General features: G+C 39.6%; 1 protein-coding gene across 5 annotated transcripts in view; it reads right to left on the bottom strand.

The window, feature by feature from the left end:
- Positions 1 to 27,332, bottom strand: part of ralgapa2 (Ral GTPase activating protein catalytic subunit alpha 2) — a 128,570-nt gene that overhangs the window by 31,158 nt on the left and 70,080 nt on the right. For 3 of the 5 annotated variants that reach the window (XM_053682928.1, XM_053682930.1, XM_047157663.2), the window contains exons 17-38: positions 25,520 to 25,642; positions 25,282 to 25,376; positions 25,083 to 25,173; positions 24,392 to 24,586; positions 23,159 to 23,296; positions 21,847 to 22,040; positions 21,582 to 21,680; positions 21,230 to 21,385; positions 18,497 to 18,625; positions 16,551 to 16,679; positions 16,385 to 16,443; positions 15,555 to 15,663; positions 13,327 to 13,437; positions 13,140 to 13,208; positions 12,807 to 12,944; positions 9,539 to 9,722; positions 7,668 to 8,478; positions 7,051 to 7,122; positions 5,744 to 5,867; positions 5,451 to 5,606; positions 1,978 to 2,136; positions 855 to 982 (exon numbers count right to left, since the gene is read on the bottom strand). In XM_053682928.1, coding sequence (XP_053538903.1) covers positions 855 to 982; positions 1,978 to 2,136; positions 5,451 to 5,606; positions 5,744 to 5,867; positions 7,051 to 7,122; positions 7,668 to 8,478; positions 9,539 to 9,722; positions 12,807 to 12,944; positions 13,140 to 13,208; positions 13,327 to 13,437; positions 15,555 to 15,663; positions 16,385 to 16,443; positions 16,551 to 16,679; positions 18,497 to 18,625; positions 21,230 to 21,385; positions 21,582 to 21,680; positions 21,847 to 22,040; positions 23,159 to 23,296; positions 24,392 to 24,586; positions 25,083 to 25,173; positions 25,282 to 25,376; positions 25,520 to 25,642 — 3,469 coding nt within the window. Of the gene's footprint in view, positions 1 to 854; positions 983 to 1,977; positions 2,137 to 5,450; positions 5,607 to 5,743; positions 5,868 to 7,050; positions 7,123 to 7,667; positions 8,479 to 9,538; positions 9,723 to 12,806; positions 12,945 to 13,139; positions 13,209 to 13,326; positions 13,438 to 15,554; positions 15,664 to 16,384; positions 16,444 to 16,550; positions 16,680 to 18,496; positions 18,626 to 21,229; positions 21,386 to 21,581; positions 21,681 to 21,846; positions 22,041 to 23,158; positions 23,297 to 24,391; positions 24,587 to 25,082; positions 25,174 to 25,281; positions 25,377 to 25,519; positions 25,643 to 26,867; positions 27,012 to 27,332 lie in introns of all 5 variants that reach the window. The other 2 variants (XM_017476062.3, XM_053682929.1) reach the window with 2 other exon arrangements.

Raw genomic sequence — 27,332 nt, 5'->3', positions numbered from 1 at the left:
ATTAGAGGTGAGTGATGGTGTAGCAGAGAGGTGGGCTGCTGGAGGCCCCTCCAGAGCAGGACCTGCTTTTATCAGCCTGAACCCCGAACACAGCCGCTCCCTTTGAAGAAATATTCAGCTAATTACCTTGGAGCACTGTCGCACAACAAGACGGTAGATTGCACGGACCCCGACCATTGTCAGATGAGGAAACTCCAGAGGAGATTTCATCTCTGCACAAATACAGTCGCCTTTCAGCGACAGAGCTAAGGCTATTGTTCCGAACAGCAGAGGAGAAAGAGACATAAGGCAAGAGAAAGGAAATAAAGGGAAGTATGACGAAGAGGCAGAAATACTGAAAGGGGTAAGAGCAAAAGAGGCAGACAGAGATAAGGAAAGAAAAAATGAAGGTCTAAGTGGATGTGTCCATGTATGTGAAAAAGGTACTGTACAGCAGCTGTTCCTGCAATGAGCATGAGTCAGACAGTTTAATTATTCATTAGAACCGATCAAGCCTTTGTTCAAAGCTGTGAAAAGTGACCATCTTTTTGCCCTCTCATTCCCCTTTTCAGGAGACCTGAGACAGAGAACTACGGGTGCATGCACTGAATGAGAAAGGGATTTAGGAGAAGGTTGAAGCCCGCTTTACATGTATGCCAGTTGTTTCTGCTTAATCTCTGTTAAACTAGGAATCTATACATACATATAAATCTGTTACAAATATGAATGTGAAATGGTAATATTAACCATGAAAAACTGGGATATAGGCTTCCTATATATAAATATATTTTTTTCCAACCTTAGTAACCTTCTTATTTTTCCTGATTGTGTTTAAATGAATTCTGAAATGTGAAGAAGAATTGCTGAAAAGATACAAGCTCTGGTAGAGCGTCAGTCGAGACTTCACTGCCCTGCTGGCGTTGATGCATGTGGACCGTACGAGACTCGGCAGCAGCGTCCCTGTAACTATTGCTCCATCAAACAGAGGGCCAAAGAAAGGGACCTGAGACAGGAGGAAACAGTCTGATTAAAAGACATCAGTCACTGAGAGATGCTTCTTCAAAGACAGATGTCTTTAAAAAAAAAAAAAAACTAAATAAAAAAATAAAAATCACTACCAGAATGGAGTGATGAGTATGAACCCCTAAAACAATGCATATTATCACATGTCGGCTTCGCAGAGATTATGATCACTCTATTTTCGCACTATGACAATTACACATCCACATCGCCAAAGAAAATCAATAAGCATGACAGACCAAAATGACGCCAGTCAATATGGTATACTGCACTTCCCTCTCAAGGCTTGTACTCATTGAACACAGCATTGAGTTATTTGTCTTGGCACTGATGCAGCCAAGGGAATTTCTTCAAGTACGGCTCTACCTTCTGTGCTTTTATGGATGCTTTTACCAGTATGGAGGTGCAGGATAATTTACTGTGTATTGTTTTGTTTTTTTTTGTACTGGCTTTCATCATTGCTTAAAACTGTTTCGATCCAAAATGTATGTGAATTTGACAGCAATTGTATATTTGCTATCTAAATGCTCTGCAATTATGCTACTGGGTAATACAATTAGGCTTGTAGAGAAATTACCAGTGGCCCTACTTTGGTCACTCATGAAGCTTTTGACCTGTCTGACATCCAAGCAAGAGCAACAGATGTGGGTGTATGTGTGTGTGTGTGCGTGCAGTATGAGTGAATGGTGAAGATGAAAGCTAGTCTGGCAATGATGAGAGAGCGGCAAGCCGACAGTGCAGTAATGGTCTCAGGTATGGGAGGGGGCTTGAGTTGACTAAGGCATGCAGTGGAGGCAGACTAACAGACCATCGAGTCAAGCAACCAAAGATCACTGAGTCAAGGAAAATAGAACCATAACGCTCTAAATGTTTTGATATAACGGGCAAATTCCAAATGCTCTACCATGTTATGAACATTTTATCAACGTTTTATCATCCATGAAAAATGCAGCATGTGGACATAAACAGTGAGCATACCTGTGGCTTCTTCAGGATCTGAATAAAGAACATTTGGTTCTTCATGGGGTAGATGATGATCAGTACATCTCCAAAGTCAGTAGGGATGATGCCCCGCCGGTAGTCCCGCGTGTGCTCTGACCACACAATGTGCACTTCATCATTTCCCAGATGACGAAGCTAGAAACATGAGCATACAGACATTGAGATGGATATATAAAAACAAACTGATAGACACCTAGGTCGCCAGAACAGCATCAACGTGCCTTGCCATAGATTCTACAAGTCAGTGGAACTGTACTGAAGGGTTGGACACCAAAACATATTCCATCAATAGGTGTTTCTATGATTGTGGTAGGGGAGATTGCTGTCTAACATGTTGGTCCAAAATCTCCCGTAGGTGTTTATTTATAAACTTTTTTTTTTGCATTACTAGCTGCTGGAAACTGTGATGTAATCACAAGTGGGTCAAACAAAAAACATGTTCTTTGGTACTCACTTGCTGGTAGAAGATTGAAGAGTTTTCCCTCAAATAGGGGACTAAGTGTGATGTTTAAAAAATGTCCTCCCTTTTTTTATTTAATTTCATTGTTTTCATTTACACTAGTAAATCTCCAACGTCTACCACTACCTGGTCCTCTAAAACAAGTCCTGATCTCTTAATAGCCAGTGTCAGATCTCCAAACAAATCTGTGTCAGACACATGTGCACAAAAATGTCTTTTGACAGAGTGTGAAATAAGCCAATGCCCCTTGCGTTGGACGATATAACAGCCCTTGACTCACGTCTAAGGCTAACTGCCAACTCATCAGTAGTAACCGCTTTATCCTGGTCAGGTTCATGGTGGAGTCTATATATGAAGTGGGAAGGTATCCTGACAGGAACACCATTCCATCACAGGGCAACATGCACACAAGCATTCACACAGTTATTCACATTTAGGGGCACTTTATCTACAAAGTTATTTTCCCTTAAATTCAGTCAATAACAAAATGCTCTCTGGTCTTTAAAAGCTACAACAATTTAATAATAGGAGTCGTTGATTGTAATTTTAAAGAATAATTTGCATATGTGCAAGTGACTGATACTGACAAGGACGTCTAATCTGACTAACACTATATGATCATGTTTGCTTTGACTGACAGATTAAATGAAAAATGTTTTAAGCATAATTAATTATGAAAAGTGATATCATGTTAAGCGATGGCTATTAAAACCTAGATTTACCCACAATCGTCCAGTAGCCACATGCGATGTTACTTTAAGAGCACTTTGGCCTGATTCAAAGAACACACTAATGATTCAATTTCCACTGGACGCAGGCAATGTGAACACGCTCTAATAAGATTTGATTATGAAAATTTGTTTTGAAGAAGCACTAATTTTAGGTTTGCAGAGATGGCCCTGCATCTTCTAACTATGCTTTCAAATGTGGAGAAAAATAAGTTTAAGAAATTGGATTATAATGAGTCAATTACAGATTAAATTGACTGCTCCGTCTGCAAAATTGCCAACATTTTCATTTTATATTAAACTAGGAAATACATTTCAAGGAAATATTTTTTCCTTTTTGTTCTTAGAGGTAAGACAACCATTACAACAAAAAAAAAATGTAAGTGAATAAATTAAATTGATGTCCAATCTCACATATGCAGTATAGTTTATATAAACATGAAACAGAAATTAATAACTATTCCTTTCTTTTTATAACTGAGGAATTTTCAGTCTGCCCTCGCAATTTTGAGTATGTAGGTAGAATGGACCGGCTCTAATATGAGGAAAACATTTAATGAGTTGAAAGAGTTGATAGTTAAATTATTTTAACTATAAATGAGCATATATGCAAATTGTTAAAATTGACTGAAAACAACTCGAAGCTAAGGTAGGATCTTTTGACAGGCTGTCGAACATCTGCCAATGCACTGGTGCCTAATGAGCCATTAGCAAAACATGCCCTCTCCACCAAAAAAATGCAATTACTACATTTCCCCCTAAGCCCTTAATTATGCTAATGGGCTAGAATTAAATAAATCCACAACAAGATGATTGGGCCAGTGCATACTGATCCATTTCAGTGACAGCAGAAGAATCAATGGCATGTAAATAGGTCAGGGGAAAGAGAGGAAACATGCTATACACATATTAAAGATTCCAACTAAACTGAAATGTGCCAGGTGTTAAAGACAACATTGTGATAATGCATGATTTGGATGGCTGAAAGCTGAATACTAGTGGAGAAAGACAGAATTGCTAAATGAATGTTCAGTGTTATTAGCCTCATTTAACCCTCACCTAGCCTCATTTGCAAGAGTGGATTGCACATACTCACAATATACTCTGAAACAGAAACGAGCTACGCATGCCCCACATAGAGCAGTTTTCCTCCTGCTCTCCAACGTGCTGAGTGTATGAGAGAGATCGGAGTACGAGAGGGTGTGTGGGTGTGTTTGTGAGTTTGTGTGTCAGGCTGACCGTCTGCCTCCTGACAGGCCGTGGCCCTGAATGGCTGAGCCCTTCAAATAACTACATTACTAGCACAGCCAGCTGCTCTGCCCCCCAGCACAAAATTGAATTCAGGAATTCCTCTCTTTTTCCTTTCTCCTTCTCCCATCTTCCCCTCCTCCTGACTACATAGTTACATTTGTAATTTAGAGGGTAACTTCCTTCCTGGCTGTGGCTGATAAAGCAGAATTATTACCCCCTCCCTGTACACCCTTGCAGCACACACTAGCCCCCCTGGTTACCACCAGAGAAGGAGCAAAGCAATTAAGGGGCCCAAATGAATCGAACACAGCTTACGGCACACACCCTTCCACCATGAGCTAACACCGTTGGACCACGCCTCCAGTGCATGCGTTGTGCTGGGGGAAAATCGAACGTGGCTGAGACAGACTAATAAAACACTAACAGTGAGCTGTGTCAGTGTGATCTTCCTGATGAATCCCCTCTCTGTGGGTGCGCACATGATCAGATTGGCGGCATTCGCAAAGCAGGAGCCTGGTGGCTCATTTCGCCAGTGCTAACGAGCTAACGCCTGTCGATCGCTACCCCGCCAACACGAGCGGAATTTGACAGCAGGGCATCTAGCAGGACCCTGGCCCTGGCACAATGACTTAATGGGATGATCGGGGCCCAGGTCACAGCGCATGCAGGAATCGAGAGAGTCGGAGCCATTACTGAGGCAGGACATGACTACTGCTCTCTTCGGCTCTACAGTGCTTCAGCTAACAGCAAGCACACAGTGCCTGGTAATCAACAGCACAGCGACAGAGTCACGTCTTACATGTGCTCGTCACATGCTTTGCGACACTAATCTACTATCAGTCTAACAGCTCCCTAGATACACCAGGTAGTCTTCAAAATATATGTAAATAGATGCAGGAAAATATAACATGATTAGTTGTGTCAAAACCTATTACATGAAAGTAGCTTAACTATGCAATCACAATATTCTTTAAATATCAGTGAATACAAAGGGACAGGATGAGCAGTACCTTTTTAGTGATCGAGTCATCTGAATCAGAAGGCATACGAGTGGACACATGAAAGATGACCTCCACGTTTGAGGTAGCGTAGTACGGTGCAGTGTTTCCCGTGCTGCCGTTCCTCTGCAAACCTCCCATGAAGCCACAGTGAGTAGCCAGGTCCACCTGCGGGGGTTTGAGACACAGAGAAGACAAAGCTATTCATTCAAGAACTGGAATTACTTCATGTTATAGCATGTGTGTGTGTGTGTGTGTGTGTATCAATGCAACAAAAGCGACAGAGAGTAATGTTTGATTTGTACCTCCCATCCAAGTCCAGAGACAAAATCCTCATACGCTTGGCTGCCCTCAGTATTGGACAATATAGAGCACTTATCCTCCTGGCCTTCACCAATATAGAACACAGCAATTTTGTGCGTCTCTCGACTGAAACACATGGACACGGTAAAATTACTTTGACACTACAATTGCTATGACAGTATGACTTTGTTATTCATAACTATTCAAGAGTAATTTGGATCATTTCGAAAATGCATTTTAAAATCCCTAGCATGAATAACTGGCTTAGAATCGAACATGTAATATAATACCACCATACTGTATGGTGATCATCATTACTTACAACGAATATCCAATTTACATCTGTCCGGATAGTGTTACCAATAGTAAACTAATTCAACAAAATCCCATACTCAATATACTTCACATACTCTTATATATGTGAGTAACTGGCAGAATATTAAACACGTATATAGAAAAAAGCACAAGACATTATTTTACTTCTACAGAGCTGACCAAAAGCCAAAACATGCCAACCCCTCATCAGTATATTAAATAAATGAAATGCAAACAAAAATACAAAAAAAGGGTACATTCAGGTATATAATGGATAAAAAAAAAAAAGAAGGGTGACTCAGGTAAAATGAATAAACATTTTATCTCTGCAGTCCTCTTCTCCATCGCTTGAGCAGCGTTGCTGTGGAAGCACCATGCCCTTGCACTGCGATGTTTGGCATGCTCAGACAGTGGTTGCTATGCACAGAGCAGGTATGTGCACAGGGAGAAAGTTTGGGCCGATCCTGGGGGTATTCTTTAATAAGCCTCTGTAATTAGCCACTCTGAGTGCCTATTGATCGCAGTGGTTTGAGGAGTGCTGAGCTGTGTTCTGCTAGAGATGGGCAGGATTAGACTAGTGGGGGGTTGAAAGAAAGGAGTAGCTAAGAGTGGCCTTAAGACATGTCTCACTAATAGTGCTCTTAAAGGATTTAGCCAGCTGTCTACAGTCACACTGGGTATTGCGCTAGGTGAATTTGTTCCCTAAATGCATGCTATAATTAAAGGTTTGACTGATCAGCATGGTGCAATAATGTCTCAAAAATGACAGCTTTACAATTGATTTCAATTCGGCTTTATCAGTACATTAACGAGGTCGTTTCATTCCTTGCTTCATCATATCTAAGCATGGTTTAGCATTTTCCAGTGCAATTGCGCATAGATAATATAGCTAGTCCTTGTTCACAAAGAGTTGGTAATTAGAGATAAAAGCTTGCATACCATTTGAAACCTAATGAAGCACTTAAAGATGAGCATGAGAGCATCTAAAACCTACCACTGCCTCGAATCCAAATTCTTCAGTTCTCTTAAGAGCTTTGAGTTCTTCTTCAGGAGATGAAAGCTTTTTCTGCAATTAAGAAAATGCAATCAAGACAATATGTCTATACAATTTTTTAATGCATTTCATTCGCAGTCCTATCTAGATTCTTCTCTCAAAGCCGTCCACAACTGGTCCAGTGAAGACACGATTTACAACATGGCTGAAACTGACGGTATTAAAAACAGTAAGTTGCATGGTTTCTGATAATTATAGCAAAAGAACACACACCAAAATCATTTATTTGGCCACTCAACACTAGCAGTGGTTTATTATTTGCGTTAAAGAGAGAATGCTGAGCAGTATGGAAACAGCGGATGTGCATCAGTACGGTAGCTGAGAAGCTGAGTGGAAAATGGTAGAGGTGGTTGTAGATTACAGCTAAAGAACACAAAAATGTGGTATTCTTAGCTCCTCCATGGGTTTCTAATCACTAAAGAGATTAAATGTAAATAATTCAATAATGATCCAATTATTGAGGGAAAAAAAATATTGTGGAAAAAATCCTTTAAATAAATTAAATATCTCATACACCAGTGGAAAAAGTAAATTATTCTACACTAATGGACATATACCTGCGGTCCCAGGAGTTCATGCCAAGCTCGTTGAGCAGAAGGCGGCAGAAATAGAATGGTGCTTTGGGCTCCTGGTGAATGGGCTCCCTCTGACTGGCTGCTTTGACACTGGGGTCTTCATTTCGTCTGCAGGTGAGCTCCTCCTCCTCCTGCTGTGCTTGTCTGTGAATGGCCTCCATGATGGCACCCTCTGTCTCTGAGTTCATGCCCACGGGTGCTGGAGCTGGTTGTGTGAGTCTCTGCTGAGGTTGAGGCAGGCACTCAGGACTGCTGTGGCCCAATTGCTCCAGAAGCTGATCCAACACATCCACACTATCCTCAACTTCCAGCTCTGATGAGCATCTACTGGCATGAGATGAGGTCTGCTTTGAGGAAGTGGATGAATAGCTAGTGTGGTGGTGTGAAGGCTCATCCCCAGTGCTGCTACAGTGCAAGTTCGGCCTGTCGAAAGTCTTGTAAAGGACACCGCCGTCCCACGAGTACTTCCCAGAGATGTCCCGCACGATCACTCGCACCTCAGACGAGTTCTCTTTGGAGTTTGTGCTTGAGAGAGACATGGGATCAGAGGGAATCTGCAGGTAAGACACGAGTGTGCTGTCGTTGAAGACAAAGAGCTGCAGGTTAGGGCTCTTGAAGACCTCTGAGGAGAGTTCGGACGACTCCACGTAGGGGTTGTCATGGTTTTCGTTAACCATGCTATGCAGTAGTGCCGGGCCGCCGCTGAGGGGTTGGTGGCCTAAATGGTTGATGAGGTGCATCATTATCATTCTCGCCGTCAGAGGAATCAACTCCATGTTCCTTCGTTTCTTTTCTGTAGTATAACAAAAAAATTATGTACAATTTCAGGAACACAAGTACATGCGTATATTAGGCTGAATATAAGATCAGTTTGATTCTGGAGGAACTTCCCTCAGCTCCAATAGTCATGATTCAAGCTATTAGTACTAGGCAAAAAATCTTTCTTGTGTGTCATTTTTGTCTGGTCACCTAGCAGATTTTTGGGTATCTTCAGATTAAATCAAAGACACCTTCAAAGGATCTATTCAGTCTCCACAATAAAGAGGAAAAAAGTACTCAAAGAGCTGCACTAATGAGCATCACACCTTTTACAGTGAGCTCAATAACAGCTATGCAAATGCTGAGGACAGCTCAAAGGGGAATTCTAGTGTTGCGATTAGAGTGAAAAGGATGCTCACACATGACAGTGCCATCAATACCATCACAACCATTAAAGCCAAAAGAAAACCCCTATGGGAAATCTAGTGCACTGCATTAAGGATGGAGAGGGCTTTGAGGTGAGCCAATCAATATGAGGGTGCTGGAATATTGCTTTTAATTTGTTCTTTAGCAAGGGTTGTTTGCTATATGTGTGTAAGTATGAAAGGTATCAATGAACGATGCTGGTACAGTAAAAAAATGTTTTGCTTCTTCTACAAAACTACACAGACCATCATAAAAGGCATGACTACTGAAAAATAGGAACCTCTAAAAGAACCATTAGAAAGATTTTAAATAGTTGCCTAATGGATGTAGCAAGGTCAAAAAAGGGAAAAGGGAATTTTTAAATAATTTGAATAATAATTTAAATGGGCTGCTTTTAAATAGAGGACTAATGCATTGCTTTTTAGTAGTTTCCGCTCTGATGCTATTATATTAAGTCCAATACATTAAAAAAAAAGTTTCAGAATAATAAAACTCCTCTGCATTTTTGGAGAGGAAAATGAGATGATGTTGAAGCTTTATATATAGTGCACTACTCTCTTAATAGCTCTTGTCATATAAATACACTTAGCGTAATTATGGACACAGAAGAAACATCGTACACCACAACTTCCTCGAGTTAAATCTAACTCAGGATAGCCTGAACTTACCCTCAGCCACTGTGAGAAGGTTGCCAAATTCTCCTGTGCTATTGTGCATAGGTTGTGGCTCAGAGTTCTTGACCTGGCCTAGTGTCAGGAAGGGGTCATAGTCTGTAGACAGATCAGCCAGACTCAGGAGGTAGTGGCTCTGCTGTGTGTGAAGGTTAGAGCCGGATACACAACAGTGGAGCACCTAATCATACAGGGAAAAAACACAGATGTAACCGTCTAACAGAAACACACATACCTCACATTCCACACTTCCAACAGCTGGCTATACCGTGACCTTATACTAGAGCTCTTGCACAATAGAGAATGAAGTTGCAGGATTTCAAAAAAATTCCCAAAAAATTGGGACAGTATGGAAAATGCAATAAATAAATGGAATATTTGTACAGACATTCATTTATTGATTCGCCATTTTTGATCACAAAAATGTTATGCTATAAAATTCATTTATTTAGCATCAAGTTGCTCATCAGGTCAGCTAACATCACAACATAAGTTATATGATAAAAAGTCTATAAAAATACATTAAAATCTACCATGAAAGATTTTTTTTTAATGTTAATCATTTTCAAAAAAAAAATATTTTAAAAACTACATCATCAAAAAAAAAATAAATAAATAAGAACGATCTTAACGTTATCATTTTGATGAGATGAGAGGTCCAATGAGGCTACAGTCTTCACCTTCTTTTACCAATGAACATTGAGGGATGTTTAATCAAAAACAGCCAGACGGACCCTTATAAGAGCAAATACAGCTCAAACTCATAGTGATAAGGTTCTCAGAAGTTTGATGATGTTAATTAAGACCTAGTGAATTAGAAATATGGATTACACTACTTTATAGTTTCATCAGCTAATTTGCCTGATCGCTATAAAAACTTACTTAATGGAAAATATAATTTTCAGCTCCTGATAGTATTTTTCTTGGCAAAAGCAGAGCAAACGCCTAAATAATAATAATAAAAAACATTCTTTTAAACTGAAACGTTATGTGCAAATGTTGCCACATGTGGCTTATTCTAGCTGAGCCCTACAGTAGGCCACCATATGGAAGCAAGATATTATTTACCGTGCTAAGCCAGAAACCCTAATCAGAGTGGGTTTTATGGACTAATAATCAATTTCTCATGCAGTATGGCAGTGTATGAATGTGCTTAAACAGATGGCCATGCCTCTGTTGGCTGGACAAGATAAGACACGGTCCAGCACAGTTTATCACAGTGCCTGAACAGGGCTGCTTTGTTTGATTTAATTAAGACTTTATCCCTTTGGCTCATTCTCAAACACAGCACACACAAGCAACAAGCCCAGAAGGTAAACAAACATGATCAGATAGTGCCGAGAATCTATATTAAAAAGCTTTACTGATTTGCTATCTGATGTAAGTCACAAAATGTTACTGCTTCATTATTTCAGTACTACCTGGAAACAACAACTGTTTCTCTTCATGCCGTAATAATTGTGCCTGGACTTCTAGAAACGTATAATCCTGAATGGACTACACACGAAATCCTATAATGCACAGCCCAACAAACCTACTAAATCACCTACAATTATATCTCAGTGATCTCAACAGAAAAATTTACACTCAACAGTAAAATGCTGCACCGCTTATTCTATCTGGAACACAATGAGCTGAATTTTGAGCATGGGAAATGAGGCAGATATTCTCCTAAGAGGTTGTTTGCTTGGTGACTAAGTGGTTGTCCTGCATAGCAACAGTCCACTAGACAAGAGTATAGGAAGCTATTCAGATAGAACCATTTGGAGGTTTATACACGCTTAATTTCATACAGATAAATTATAAAGCTGTAAACCTATAGTGTAAATCGTATATATCATAAAAAGTGTAAAAACAGATTTAATACAAGTCTAAATACAGTGTAAAAATCCTAAAACACTTCTAAATTGTGGTTGAATAATCTTTTGCCGTACATTATACCACAGAGCTGGTGAATGTTTGTTTCTGATTGGTCACAGGATGCTGATTCATTTTCTATAACAGCATCACATACATTAGGCAGAAGTGACAGCTGCCAGATTTCTCTCATCATTCCCGTTCTAATACGTTATTGTTTCTAAAGTATCAACTTACAGGTACTTGAATAGTTGATAAATAAATAAACTGATTTAAATAAAAACTTGTAATCGATACATGATACACTAAAGCTTTTTGTGAGGAAACACTTATTTTGCTTTTTTGGAAGGAGTCTCCAGTGTCAATCAGAGGTAAAGCTGTAACTTAAAGTTTTCCCTCCCACATGATGAAGTCTTCAAGATGGAGGACCTGGTGGTTTCTAGGTAACACGCCGCATTTTTGTCTGCTTACAGCTGTTATAACGTAAGTGATAACAGGATCTAACTTGTTGTGCTTGTTACACGATGTTAAACGGGGTTATAAAAGGATAAAATGTTCTTTAATAAATAACAAAATTACTCAGTACATGCTGTTACTGGAAAATAATCAACTGCGAGGTCGCACCAGGTAATTCCGCTTCGCATCGGGCCAGTGATTTCAAGTCACTGATTATTTTCCTACATCAGCACAACCTGTCTTGTTTTATTCTGTGTGTATTATACGATGATGAACACTCAGCAGTTCTGGTACTGCAGGAAGTCTCAGCAGACATCATTAAAAAGCATCACGGTTCACACGAGAATGTGTTTCCTCCTAATCGACTGTAGTTGCATTGAACTGAAGTGTGCTCCAAATAAATGTACTGTTCTGCATCATCATGACCACAAAAGGCATGAGTTAAGTGTACTTGCAGTGTACTGTGCTTAACACTGATAAATTGGAAAATAAAGTAAACCCACTGTGCATATAATGACTAGCTGCAAATGATTAACAGTCATATGAGTGAAGGGGGAAACTAATGACATTTATTTCATCCTTTTTGTCTTTGCACCAGGTGCAGTTTCTCTCATATGATGATGAGTTGAATTCTCAAGTTCAGCATTCATTGGCAGGCTTATCAATTGAACAATAGGGTATTTAAATAATTTGGCCATTTTTTTTCCCTCTGAGCATGACATCTGCACAAAGGTCTGCGGCCGACCGCATCTGCTCAACAGCGAGGGACTAATATCTCATTCGCTTTGTGCCCTGGTCCCCTCATCAGTGTTTGAGGCTTAACTAGTTGATTACTGAACCTTTGCCTGGAATCGAGAAAGGACACATCACACCATCAACGCATGCTGTGATTGCATTTGATACCCAAAGCGCTACACTGAGGCTTTTCATGAGAAAAATGAAGGTTACTCACCCTGTATATGTAGTCCAACAAAGGTGTTTTGTGAGAGGAAGGGTCATCCAGCATGGGCATGGTGATGGGCTCCAGTAAGATGGACAGAGGGACAGTCATGCACCAGTCAAGCAGGCAGAGCAGCAAGGATACCATTAACTACATCATAAAAAAAGGAGGAAACAACACTCCATTCAGTTAATTCACACAGTACCCTTTCGTTTAAAAAAAAAATGAGGGCGGGGGGGTTAACAACACTCAACAATTGCCTTTAAATTAGCAGAAGACAAAACTGTTGGAAACAAAATGGGATGGGATAAATAAAAACAGGTCATTTAGAGCGTCTGTATTTACCTTTTTATCTGCCTCGACTGTAGAATGCTCAGCACTGGGCAGAAGGAACGCTATCGTTGCTACAAAAATCTACAAAGGGAAGGAAACAAAAATCAATCACTGTTCTTCTTCAGCCAAAGCAGCACAGTGAATGCGGTAAATTATGTCCACATTTTGTCTAGTCAAAAGGAGACCCACATGCACATACTTCAATTATTCTTTTAGGAAGGGACTGCTCCAGTTTCTGCAGGTGCTGCCAGTGACAGACCAGCAGCTGGAAGATGTCGCAGGCTACATGGGCCACAACCTTGTTGCCAAACTGAAAAGAGAGGGGAGAATAAAATAATGCTCAGAAGCAAAAAATGAGAACACAAAGATCGTGTGCTGTAACCGTTTCATCTCAGGAGCTCATATTCCTGATAAATAAAATAAAAAAGATGGACATGGATAAATAATAATATTACACTGCATGCTTTTAAGATTTATGAAGCTAAATCATTACTTAGACAGAAAAAGCCCTGCATAGCTACAGTGCTTCAGTGTAATGGATTTTGACTATTGCTACATACACACAATTATCTCTAGAGCTGGGCTTTGGTCATTTGGAATTTGATTAAATTCTCTGGTATTGCATGAATGGTTTTCCATGACCTGATAGATAGACTAAATAGTGAAAGTCAAAAAAAAGATACGCAAATACCCCTCCAGCTGCTTTTAGTGCTTTTGGAGGATGGATCCCTTTACCCACCGCCTTTTGCCTCATTTTTAAAAAAAAAATCCATTTCAAGTTGTGCACCTCCAAACGGGTCGATATTTGCGTGGGAGAGGGCATGAAATTAAAAAAAAAAGCCTAAAATGGGAAACATCATCTGACTGGAAGTGGCTGAGAAATGATTGTACCATGTCCCTGCACTTTTTGTTGCTCTCAAAAACAGTAAAAGAGGAACAGTAGAGCGGTCTATTGTCCTCTCCAGGTATTCCACTAACGAAGCGTAAACACACATGCACACGTGTATATATATACACACACACACACACACACACACACACACACAACCATACAACTAAGCATATTACTACTATACTATAAAGTCATGGTTCTCAAATTGTGGTCTGGAGTATCGTCAGTTAAAATGGCAGAAATCACAACCCACCATTATCAAATTTATTATATTAATTACTGGGTTCTTATAGTTTAGGCTGTTTAACTGGTCATGTGAATTGAAACAAGCAGTTCTATAAATAAAATAACATGCCTAATATTTGAATAGTTGTATTATTTGAAATTAACCTGCAATTTTTTTTTATAAGGGGTCGGTGGCTGCAAAACATTTGAGAACCTAGGGCTGGGTGAGACAGTTAAATAAATTTATCACGATAGAAATGTTTCATATCATACAGTATCGATAATTATTGATCAATTTAAACAAAGACCAGTAGAAAAAAAAGGTTTGAATTTAACCCCTGTATTTTTCATTTACCTACTTTATTAAGGCAAACAACGAATATTTTTTCTTTTAACAGTCAAAAACATAACAGAATTATTTATTTCATCTTGGTTTGAGATATAAGTGTTAAAGAACTTGACAAATAAAATGTTACAAAATGTGTGTAGTGTAAAAGTGTAAATGTAGCACAATCAAGGCAAACGTTGAGGTAGATCAACATTGCAATATAGCGCAGAATGGGACTCCTGGTGCTCTGGTTTGTGCTCAGCCTGTTAGCCTAACCTCGTATAAAATTTCCACTTTAACACTTACTGAGGTGCTGAGGTCAGCGTCTGATGAGCCGAGCTCCTGCACTGAGGACACTCGCTGTCCTCCCCAGAGCCGACATTTTAAACAGAAAACACAAAAAGCGGCAAAATGTCACATTTCTTCTTTGTCCGCTGTTCAGAGTCACACGCACAGTACATGTGCGGAGCGCTGCGCACGAGCACTACAAGTCTCTCGCAGCTTGATTCTCCGTACTTGGCTGAGACAGTCCCCCTCCATCCCAAAGTTTACACACAACGGTGTTCTGATGTCAGTCAGACGAAAAGAAACCAACAAAACTGCCACACTGGTTATTCACAATCTCGTATGCAGTCACTGAGCTCATTTTCGCATGCGTTTGTGTGTTCTGATGTCACTTGGTCGAAGGCGCAACCGAACCTCACAGATACACGACTTGTTATTGGCTGTTTGCTTGACAATCCTAGCACACTCCTTTATCAAGGCATATGATAGGCTGTTTATGATCCAGGGACGGCACATGCTTGAGGATTGTTCATGCAACCAAACTTCATGTCTGTTTACATTTTATCGAGCGTTATACCAAACATTTTTTCTGTCGTTACCGATAAAGGTGTACTGATACCGTTTTATCACCCAGCCCTACGAGAACCCCTATAAAGCACCACATTGGAGGACTATGCACTACAGGAAACACACTAACCTTTAAAGTGACACCGAGAACATTAATGGCATCATTCACTTGATGGTGGATCTTCTGCTGCCCCAGCTCCTCACAAACCCAGAGACCCAGACTGCAGATAGCAACACACCTACAAAAATACACACACAGACATGGCTTAGCGTGTGCACACACACACACACACACACACATTTCACAGACACATGGAAAATTCTAACCTTTAAAAAACACTCACTCATTCTTAAACCTTCTCTTTGGGTGCAAGTAAACGTGCAATAACACGGAAAACGAGTTAATGTGCTTGGCTCAGTTTCACAGATGCACAAGAAACTCATTTTTATACTGTATATCATATTTATAATAGATGGATGGTGTTTAGTTAGTTTTGAGGTCAAAGTAACAAGGTAGTGTTACCAACCAAATCAAAATGGTGGTGATGTTGACGGGGAATAGTGACTGTCCTATTCCCTGAAGCTTTATTTACACTTCTGCACACGCACATCTACAATCTGAGCCTGCCAAGGGCTTTAGGGACTCCATTTCCATCAACACTGTTGACACTGATCATCAAATCTTAATGTAGCATTTTACATTAGACTTGCTATAAATCTTTCAAAAATGGATAGCATGCAGCAACTGGACACAACAGCAGACGAAAAGAGAGGGTTCATTTCCAAACTAAATCACCACGACAAGTTCAATTCAATAGCAATAAACGTAGGTTATATCTTCAGAGATAAAAAGGTCTTTCTTTTTCTTAGCAGTTTAAAAGTACATGCATAAATGATTAGTGATTTTGTCTGCAGTCAGTACTATTTTGAATAGAAATAAGGCAAACAGCTAATGGTTACCTGGCTCCTTCACTTGGCTCGTTACGTGCCGTCTTCAGCAGGATGTTTACAAGGTAGTCCTAAGCAAAGCAACAACGTTCACATGACTGAAGGCATTACTGTCTGGCAATTCATCAAACAAAACACGCTTCCACGAATAGTGAAGCAAAAAGACCATACAGAATACCTTCAAGTCGTCTTTGCCAACCATAATATCCTGAGATTTTGGTGCAGACTGCAGTGAAGGCATGTGCTGGTACAGATTGGGGAAGCAGACCAGAGAGCCGAGCACTGTTTGAGCTTCAATCCTTGGAGACTGTTAAACAAATCAAGTTGGTTATTTTATTACTGAATTCATATCTAATAAAGAACATGAGCACATTCATTATTTCATTCTCTACTGCCCTGTCCAGTACATTTGCTTATCATCACTTCAGTCAAATCGTCTGGTTAAGGTGTCTCAGCCGAATCAACCAACTCAACTGAATCAGACAAATCAGTTGACTCAGAGGTCTATCAGGCAATCAAAAATATCACAGCTGCGCTTCCAAGCAGAGCATTGATTAAGCTGTTCTCAGTGTTGCTACAGCCTTGTACAAACGCAAGATACTTCCACAATCCTTTATCTTAACTGATATTATTATCTTAACTGATAATTGTGATTCATTCATATAGGGCTGTGTCATACCGTATATCATATCGTTTTTTTTCTGGGGTTAGATTACGAATCCTGTGAGATTTGGTGTTTGCACTTTCACTGGAATTTTAATTTGTGAATAAAATTCATATACATTTTTTTTTAGCCGGCGTCATTGGTATAGTTTAGTATTTGATGATGGTCAGGATTAAATTTGACTTTTTTGGGATCAGTGTTTGTGTTTGCATGGCTCTCAAGACTGTACGCTGATGTGTATTGAGGCCAAAAAGACAGTGTTTAAATGTTACCATTTTCATATCATTTATATCGTTATCACAAAAAAAAAACCAACGAAATATCGCGCTATAGTTTTAAGTACCGTAATTTGTGGACTATGAGCCGCTACTTTTTTCACATGCTTTTAACACTGCGGCTTAAAGAATGATGCGGCTAATTTATGGATTTTTACGGGCTAACGAGCTTCATGCCGCCAAAACATTTAGCCTCGTCACATCGGACCAATGAACTTACCGAACAGGTCACAGTGGACCAATGAAACTGTTCGAATGAAATCAAACGCACTCACACTAAATTCTTCAGATCAGTCATTTTGCGCTTCATGCACACACCCTCATCATGGAAAACACATGAAGAAATGCATATGATGCAGCTTACAAGTTAAAGGCAATCGATCTGGCTGTCGAAGAAGAAAATAGCATGCGAAAAGCAACTTTTGCTCAAGTCTGCCAGTGGATCCTAACAGCGTGGAGCAGTGTCAAAAAATCTACTATCACCAACGGGTTTCGAAAGGCTGGACTGCTGCGTGATGAAGAGGACAGCACAAGCTCAAGGGCGAATTTGCCTCGAGACGTAAGTGACATCGAGAGCGACAACGAAAGAGAGTGACGAAGTACCGGTAATTCTGAGGCTGTTCAATTCCGACACTGAAGAAGACTATTTTAGTGGTTTTAGTGCGCAGGAGGAAGATGAAGATAGCGATCAATGACTTTTCCAGGTAGGCAACTGTATTATTTATTTTTTAACCAGCCGTGTTACAGGCACTGTTCGGAAAAAAGCATTTACGGTATGTATTTAATTAAAAGTTAAAAAATCTTTCTGTGTAACATCTTTCTGTGTAAATATCTCATGTTACAACGTGGACACCTGCGGCTTATAGACAAGTGCGGCCTATATATGTACAATTTTTTTTTTCCTTTTTAAAGTTAGTGGGTGCGGCTTATATTCAGGTGCGCTCAATAGTCCGAAAATTACGGTAGTCTGCATCGCCCATCCCTATGTTCATACTGCTTTCATTGATTTGGCAACACAAATGTGAAAAACACTCCTTTCATCTCTTGTTAATATTAAATATTTACGCTAGGTAATGCGCAAATACCGAAAATCTCCAGAAATGATTTCTCCGTTCAGCTTGCATTTCTAAATGCCACAGATAGAAAGTAAGCGTGTGAGTGTACACAGGACACAGGCACTGATACCTCAGGATTGTCCGAGTTGAGGACACGAGCAGCAGCAGTGATGAAGTCCCCGACTAACATGGTGAAGCCAGGCATGCCAAGGAAGAAGAAACGTGGCGAGCACCACCTGATCATTGTGTTCAGCACATCCTGGCAGTAAGACAGGAGAGAGAAAAGATAGAACAGCTGCACTTATTATCAATGGTAAAAATAAACCGAGCAGACTGCACTCAGCATATCTATCTGGGTTTATGCGTGAGAAACGTATGCACTTTTATGCTTTCTACTAAAATGCACTTTTAAAACAGCAGACAACAGAACAGTCACAACCTTTACGTAACAAACACTAACAGAAACATACATACAATATATATATATATATATATATATATATATATATATATATATATATATACACATACACACAAATGACAAACACGCACATCCACCATGCATGACATGACTGCTTCGTATCTCTTCATTCCTCTCCCTTAAGTGAATTGTTTGTGTAGAAAAGTGGGCAAAAATGCATACAAAATAAAGAAAAGAAAAGAAAAAAAAAGAGGACATAACACAACCAATAGAGAATGAGGGGGAAAATAGAGGCCTGCTGAGATAAAGATGTAAAATTGGTGGAAGCGTTGAGTTCACATGGACGTTTTATGCTCATTTCGCAATAATTGACCTTTGCGATGCAGAGCAAGTAGTTGTAATTAACTGCCATAAAACTGCAGGATGATTACTCGAAATGAATGCTTTGGAGGAAGCAGCAATTTTGCCAAAGCGGTTCCATTATGCAGCTGTAAATACAGCAAACTCAATCAGAACGTAGTTTGTTTTGAAAAGGCGCATGCAGACCTAGTGGTTGGGACTAGTGACAATAGTCTGCAAAGCGACCGAGTACTGCACACAGCTTTTCTACAGCTTTGCAATTCTTCCTCTGTGAGAGATGAGAACCCGACTTATATCTGGAATTACGAATTACGAGATAACACTATGTATTCGGAGTCTTCCCCAAATGCCTGCATCTTTATGAATTAACGTATGATGATAAAGTGACTAAACTACACTGTGTTAAAATCTGTGTATTGTTTATCAATGAGATAAGTCGTCCAACACCTGTCTGATGTGTTGGCTTATCTTTACCCCCTGTAATGTGCAACAGGCGCTTGCTAAACATTAACCACAGACCCTATTTGAACAGTGCACCATTAAATACATTTCATAAGCCAATCTCTTTAACTGTTTATACAGTATAGCGAGATTTCTGCCTCTACAACCAAATAGTGTTTTTAGCCATATTTCGAATGAGTCATACAATAAGTAAACAAACAGCAGGACAACAGCTTATCTATGCATTAAGTACATATCAGAGTTAATTCTATATTCACACCTGCGTGATACTTAGGCAATTACATAGGCATTCGGAGCCTTCCGACTCCAAACGCCAACCATAAAGACATAAGTCATGGACTGATCAGTGGGACTACATGTTACACCTCTGTAGCACAAAAAAATCTGAACCCTGTGTGTCTCTTTCCTGGTTTGGCAGACATATAGCATGTGGACTCAATAAGAGGTGAGGGCCACAGGGGTACTCAGTGAGCGCACATCACTACCACTGCAACCATCAAACTTGAATTAATCACACTCGCACAACACAGGAGCTAATATAAGGCTTAATGACATGGAAATGTAATGAGGATCTCAATACCACGGCCAAAGTAACAACCTGAAGGCTGGTTCAGCTCCAAATACTGGTGTTCACGCATGCACACACACACACAAAATGAATTTAAAGTTCTTAGTATCTTCTCACATGCTTATATGCTGGCACTGTTAACAGAAAAAATAAGATATATAGCATATTAAACTTATAAAGGAGGTGACGCATTTTAATCCTGTTTACTTTCTGTATGGATCTTCTCATGTTAAACGAATGAATACATTTATAAAAAAAAAGGGAGAGTTGTTAACTTGTCTGTTTAACACTGAACAATTGTTAAACCCAGGTTACAGAAAAAGTAAAAAACAAAAACAAAAACAAAACTGTACAAAATAACCTTAATAAATGTATCAGTAATAATTGCATAATATGACGGATATTATAGTATAATAATAAACACACTGAGGCGTTTACAAAACAATGTGACATACAAGTTCACCATCTAGAATTTTTTGTCAGTTGTTATTACTAAAGAGCGATAATTGATGTAAAAAATAAAAAATCATTGCCCAGACTACAGCACCACCTAGCGGTTAAGTCTTGATAATGTCATTCTCTTCATATGTTGATGTTATATGGAAACCAAAACTAAGATCTAACTGGTACTTTGTAATTTAGATGGTTAAGTGTGGATAAAGTTTAGGGTGCAGTGGACTGTTCTGACTAAATCAAGAATAGCAAACTACGGTGCGATCAAATAGAAAATTACTTTCTAAACAAACAAAACCTTACCAACACCATGGGCCAAATTCTGGCACCATCTAATGGCCATAATCTGAATGTAAGCATACTTTAAGTACTGTGCCAGTCAATAATTTATATTAAAATTGCAATATATGCCCATGTTAATGTTGTATAATGTACTAATAACAAGGTAATGTTGTTGTCTAGCACAGGTTATATATCTTTGAGCCCCAACTCTGATAAAAAAAAAAAAAAAAAAAAAAAAGACTACAGACTAAGACTACAGACTAAAACACAAAGAACGCATGGCGCAAGAAGTAGTTATCTCCCATGTGAAATGATACCTGGTCATCACTGGTGAAGCCCTTGTGCATGACGTGGTAAAGATGTACCAGGAAGTCGCTGTTGGGTGGCACATCTTGATGTTTAGTCATCATCTCACAGATCAGCCTATAAGCCTGCAGTTTCCCACTCTTAAACTCTGCAGGCAGCATGGTGGCCTGGGGACACAGATAAAAGTGCAGAAAATCTATACAAAATGTGAAAGGAATGATTCATAACAAACAAGTGTGTATAAAGCTAAAGGATACACCAAAGGATAAAGCTGACCTTTCTGTAGATTACACAATCAACATTCGTTCTATACCTAACTCGATCATAATAAAACCATGCATGGTTCATAAATAAATAACTCACCTTGAACAGCCAGGAAGCTAACATTCGAAGTGGAGGAATGAACAGGGTTTTGGGTGGAGCTGACTGGTTATCCATATTGATCCCCAGGTTATCTCTTATCTGGGAACATAAAAAAAAAAAAAAGACACTTAAAATTTTTTTCTCCACTTTCAAATAAACTGAGTTAATATCCTAGCCATATCCTAGAATATATCAGTGGCAGATGTTTGGCTTAAGATTCAAGTGTTTGCTGAGAACAGTTTTCCTGAATTATCAGAGTCAATACCTTGGCCAACTTGTGCCAGAGCTCATACAGGTAGCTGAAGACCTTTGCATGGATTCGAGGGCAGCGGATGTTGTTAACATCCCCCAGAATGCCCAGAATCCTCCTCCAGAGTACAAAGGCAGAGTCAGCATGCCAGCCAGTCAAACAGCCACCAGCGATGATGCTGATGTCATCAGCCAGAAACTCGCTGCTGTCTGTAAGCAAAACAGATCAGACCGTACAAGTCAAAGAACAGAATGATAGCTGAGATTTTAGCTGCACTCTCCTAAGTAATATGTTGTTATTCACAAAGTGAATAAAATGAAAGATCCTTTGAGAGTTTTCAAACATAATACTTTTCACCTCCTATTTGCTACTTTCCTGTCAACTCAACATTAAAGACAGCAGAAAGAACCTTGAGAGTTGATACCTGCTCATAAACAAGAATAAAAGCAGGTTTTAAGTAATATGCCAATATGTTTTCAACCTGATCTTTGTTTACTATGACTGACTTTCCTGCGAGTACCACTTATACCATAACAATGTTCGCATTTTGCTGTACTCAAAAAAGAATGAAAAACCTGTTGACTCAAGACTTACTCAGAATGAAAATGTAAGGTGTAACATTATCATCTCAAAGTTGAAGTTTTCTACAATAACAGCGCATGGTTTATTCCTCTTATACCACAGCAACTTGCCCTATATTTTTATTTATTTATTAGGAAAAAACACACAACGCTTCTTTCCATTTTTATTGAAATTTAAAGTTGTGGAATGTCTGCCAAACAAGTTAACTCTTAACACTTACATTATTGCAGCTAGCCTTGCCAGCCTCCCTTTTCTCTCTCTTGATGTTAAGAAGACAAAAAAATGCAGTTTGTTACCAAGAAACTGCAAAATGCAACATCCTCTGAAAATTTAAAGCTTCAGCTTTGACTGTTACACTGGACACTTTCCAAAAAAAAAAGCTAAATAAACCTTGTAGAAAACCTCACCATATCTACAATTATCCTATTTGTTTTTTTTTTAAAATCCGTTTATGTATAGCATTAATATAAATCTGTGATTTGCCTTTCAGCTGGCACTTCTGTCAAAGTCATGCTGATATAGAAAATTAATCAACACCTGACCAATTAGATTAAAGTTCAACAGTGCTGTGGTATAAATGTTAACACAAAACACATTTTTGTAGAGCGTGTGCTTGAATTCTTTGGTCAATGCGTTCAAACAAAATTTTACAACCCAATTAGAAATTTTCACGTAAGAGCGCGTGAAAAAGGAACACAAGGGGTTTGGAGGTCAGCGAAGATGGAGAGGAAAACTGGTTCAGTACCCAGATCATGTGGCATGTGTATGGCGTCCTCCAGGAGCTGAGCGCTGTCACTGTAACCCTGGGGCAGGAGCAGGGTGGGAGAAACGGGGGGACATGGGGACAGAGGGGCAGAGTGGAGCGAGTGGACACACTCAGAACCTACACACACACACACACACACACACAGTGGTGAAAGCACAAGGTGGAGAATCACACACACAATCGATGCACAGAACACAAACAGGAAACACGTGTGGTGCTTTGATTGATCACAGGGCTATAGATGATTCACCATCAGCAGCACTAGCAAATGTAAGAAGACTTAACATTTGGTGCTTTGGAAATCATCTGTAAAATAAACCTGCTCATGATGAGAGGGATTCACAGCGGAGGATGGGTTAATGCTCACAAATACAAAGGGACACATAAAGACACAAAACCACTAGAATATGGGATACCATAAAAAGCCATGTGACACCCTTCATCATGCAGAGCAATGGATTCACATATTGAATACAGGGGCAGAGCATGGAGAAACACAGATAGCATACTTGCTTGCTGAGAAGTTGGATAAAGGTTAACAGATGAGGGGTCAAGGACAAAGCTGAAAAGGATTGGGAGTTCTTAAAAATTCCATAAAGTAATCAGAGAGTGTGTTTTTGTGTAAGCAAGACGTCTGGATCGTTAGTGAATATTCTCATGTGTGGTGGTCTACTGGTGTTTGCTAAGATCAGACAAGCCTCTATGAGAGGCAGATCAGTGTGTCTTAAGACTCTTGAATTTAATTCCACAATATCTCCACCATTTCCTCTCCAAGCTTTCTTACAACAGTGAATATGAGAAAAGTAATATGCAAAAATAAATAAATACAACAACAATTAGTAGTATTACTAATAGCAGTAGTAGTAGTAGTAGCAGCAATATCGTGACTTCTTTGAATGCGATTTTTGTACATATTCGGCCATACTGCGTCTGAAATGCCAGTTACTCTAAATTAATTTCTTGTTTATAGAACTGTTGTATACATAAATGCAACGTCACACTTGCAATCGTGCTGTTCTGCTGAATATCACCATAGCTGTGATTTGGCCATAGGTACGGGGTTGCAGGCTGAGCACCATACTGTAAGTAAATCACACCTGTGCTGATATTCATTACAATGTCGCTGCTGCTCGTGCAATACTGCTTAATAACCAACCAAGCTGCTGGGAACACTAAAGTACTGTCCTGTTTTTTAGCTGAGGGGTGCTGTACCTGCCAGTGCCTCACTCTGACTCAGCAGTAGACTCCTCTGACTCTCGCAATCAGTGGCCATTCCCATGTTAACGCCCACACTGACATCATTGGCAGAGGAAGAGTCTTGCTCCTCCTCCACAGCCTGCCACGTCAGGAGATTTACGTCAGTGTCGTTGAGGTAGGAATTTGAGGTCTCGCTGCTCACACTCTCACCTACAAAGATAACAAAAACATGTCCATAATAGCATCAGCGCAGAGAGCAAAATTACTTACCGCTTTCTGTAAAGATTACTTTTCTTCTTACAAAACTGTAGATTAGTATAGACATACACCAAAGGAATCCTCCTTCACTGCATTTTTTTTTTCAAAGATTCCTAATGGAATTGAAACATTTCCAGGACGCATGACAATTAAATGCACAGCTCCACAAGCCAGCATTCAGAAACTAGAATGCAGTTCAGTTTACGCAGATTAACCCTATTCAGTTCCTTGTGGGATTATTTTGTGCTTTAAAACTCTACGGTGAGACAAAGAATACTTTTGAAGATTATACAAATCTCGATAGGTTCTAAGCTTACTTCATATATATTACATTATCAAAAATAAAGATAGTTGATGAGAAAGGGTGTTTATTATGATTTTAAGAAAGCCCATGGTTGGAGAAGAATTAAAGTGCATGCTGAAGGACATGCTGTGGTAAGCAGCTTACTCTTTTCCCGGATCTTTGTCCTAGCATTCACAGACCCTGTATCTTCTGGGTGGTCAACATCTCCTGGACTGCTGCTCTGCCGAACAAGAATCTAAGGTGCATGTAAGAGGAACACAATATTTTTTTCAAAAGATTTCATACAAAATGATCTACAGAGGTCTAATAATCATTAAAAAGAGGTGTGTACAACAGTACTGACCGTGGGTGTTTCTCTCTTGCTTACTGAGCTGCTGTCACAGACCCAGGATCTGCTATCAGAGTAGCTTGCATTTGGAGAATCCTCCCTGTTTTGACCTACAATTTCAACAAACAGAATAAAATTACATAGGGTCTATAATACACATCGTCTTGAATATAATATAGGCCTAGTCCAAAAGAAGGCAAGATCTCCAAAGTGAGGGGTGTGTGTGTGTGTGTGTGTGTGTGTACGTGTATACCTGGGAAGGAGTCTGTGAGTTGTTGGGTAATATCCGAGGTGCTGCTGCTGCGAGGGAGGGGATTGTCTTCCTCTCCCAACTCCCCTTCTCCTCCACATTCAGACAACTGACATTCTTCAACATCTGAGGTAAAAAGGTCATACGAAATGTTCACACGTGAAGTACTAAAGACTCACAAAAAATAAATCATCATTGCGAATTTGGTGATATCTTGGGAGGCGAAACGAAGGATTAGACATGTACTGGTCTGATACTGAGCATCACTATCAAGGCGGTACTGGTCCGAAATGCTGAATTCTGTGCAATAATGTGTTGAACAGGTGTGCTATTGAATGGCAAGGTACAGATATCAGAATAAAACATAAGACACACTTGTTGTAAAAACAGTGGCATCCCATCTCATGTTTTGCATAACTTAGGATTTTTTCCCGGACTACTCGAGGTAGGTAGAGACCAGCTTTGGTACGAGTGTGTAATCGAGCCCTGAGAACCGATCCCCGCTACTCTTCAAAACAGTGGTCTGGTGAGCTCCAGAGTGGAGCAACAGAAAAAGTGCTCACCCTATCAGCCAGATATTGCGAGTTTGAATCCTGATAATGCAACAGCCGTCCATGGACGGGAGTCCTAGAGAGTCCAGACCGTGCTCTCAGGGAGAAAGGGACATACTCTCGCTCCCCTCCCTCGCTCTATCCCCAACACTAGTCAGTACTGGGTATCTGTGAGCTCATGTATGCATGCGCAAGTGGGCAGATAGCGCTTTCCTCCAAGTGTGTTATGCTGCCCCCTGACGTTGCATGAGCCGTGAAAAGACGCTTCCATGGAGGAAGCACATAATAGCCTTCACCCTCCCTGGTTGGTAGCTGTTGTGTGATCCTGATGTGTGGGGACTAACTAAATTACTTCACTACCAAAGTAAAATCATTACAAAACAGCAAACAAATGAACCTAATGCAAACCTGTGTGGGGAAGTAAGTGTGAAAACACCTTTAGCAAAAAAACGTGGAGTAACCATAAGTTTGTCGGTGTCTGAGTAGCATGAAGTATCAGCCAATACACAGAGATTAGATATTGGTATTACATCAACAAACACAATGAAAATCTGTTCTAAGAAGTTAAAAATCTAATGATAGAATAATTAGATCACATGTTATGTATAACTAACTAAATAATTTTTATTAAGTAATGCTATAAAAAAAAGTCAAAATATTACCATAATCTGCTATATTTGTTAGTACAGTATAGATCAGGGTGAGTGCAGTTGATCAAACTTCATTAAGTGTGAAAGAAAGTTAATGAGAAAGAAAGTGAAAGTACTGGAAGGACAAATAGACCAAGACAGCACAGTTACCTGAGAGTCTGTGAGAGCAATGAGAGTTGTGAGAGATACCAGGCAAGAAAGAGCTGACAGTGTGCAGCAGCATAGGCACACTCTTGGTGGCCGGCAAAGCTTCATACAGATGCACACAGTTGCTGATAGACTGGCTTCGCTTAGCTACCAAAGGAATGAGCACAGAAATAGAAAGACAGAAACAGAGAAAGAGAAAAAAAGAAAGCAAAGTCAACCATATCCTACAGTGGGCGGAAAAAGCGCATGCTGAGAGCTTTTCACTGGAAGTGCTGAAAGGACAGAAATACAATATCACCGTTTGGAATAAGAAATGAACTAAATCAATACAAACAATTATATAATTTAACGTTTACTTATTGGATTTCACTGCAGATAACCATTAACATGATACAGGACCTTTTATTTATGGAAATAAGAATATTTCAAGTGATATTCATATGACAGATGCATAGAAACATACAGTAA

This window comes from Ictalurus punctatus, chromosome 9 (genome assembly GCF_001660625.3).
Source record: "Ictalurus punctatus breed USDA103 chromosome 9, Coco_2.0, whole genome shotgun sequence".
NCBI lineage: Eukaryota > Metazoa > Chordata > Actinopteri > Siluriformes > Ictaluridae > Ictalurus > Ictalurus punctatus.
This window is presented reverse-complemented; position numbering and strand designations above follow the sequence as displayed.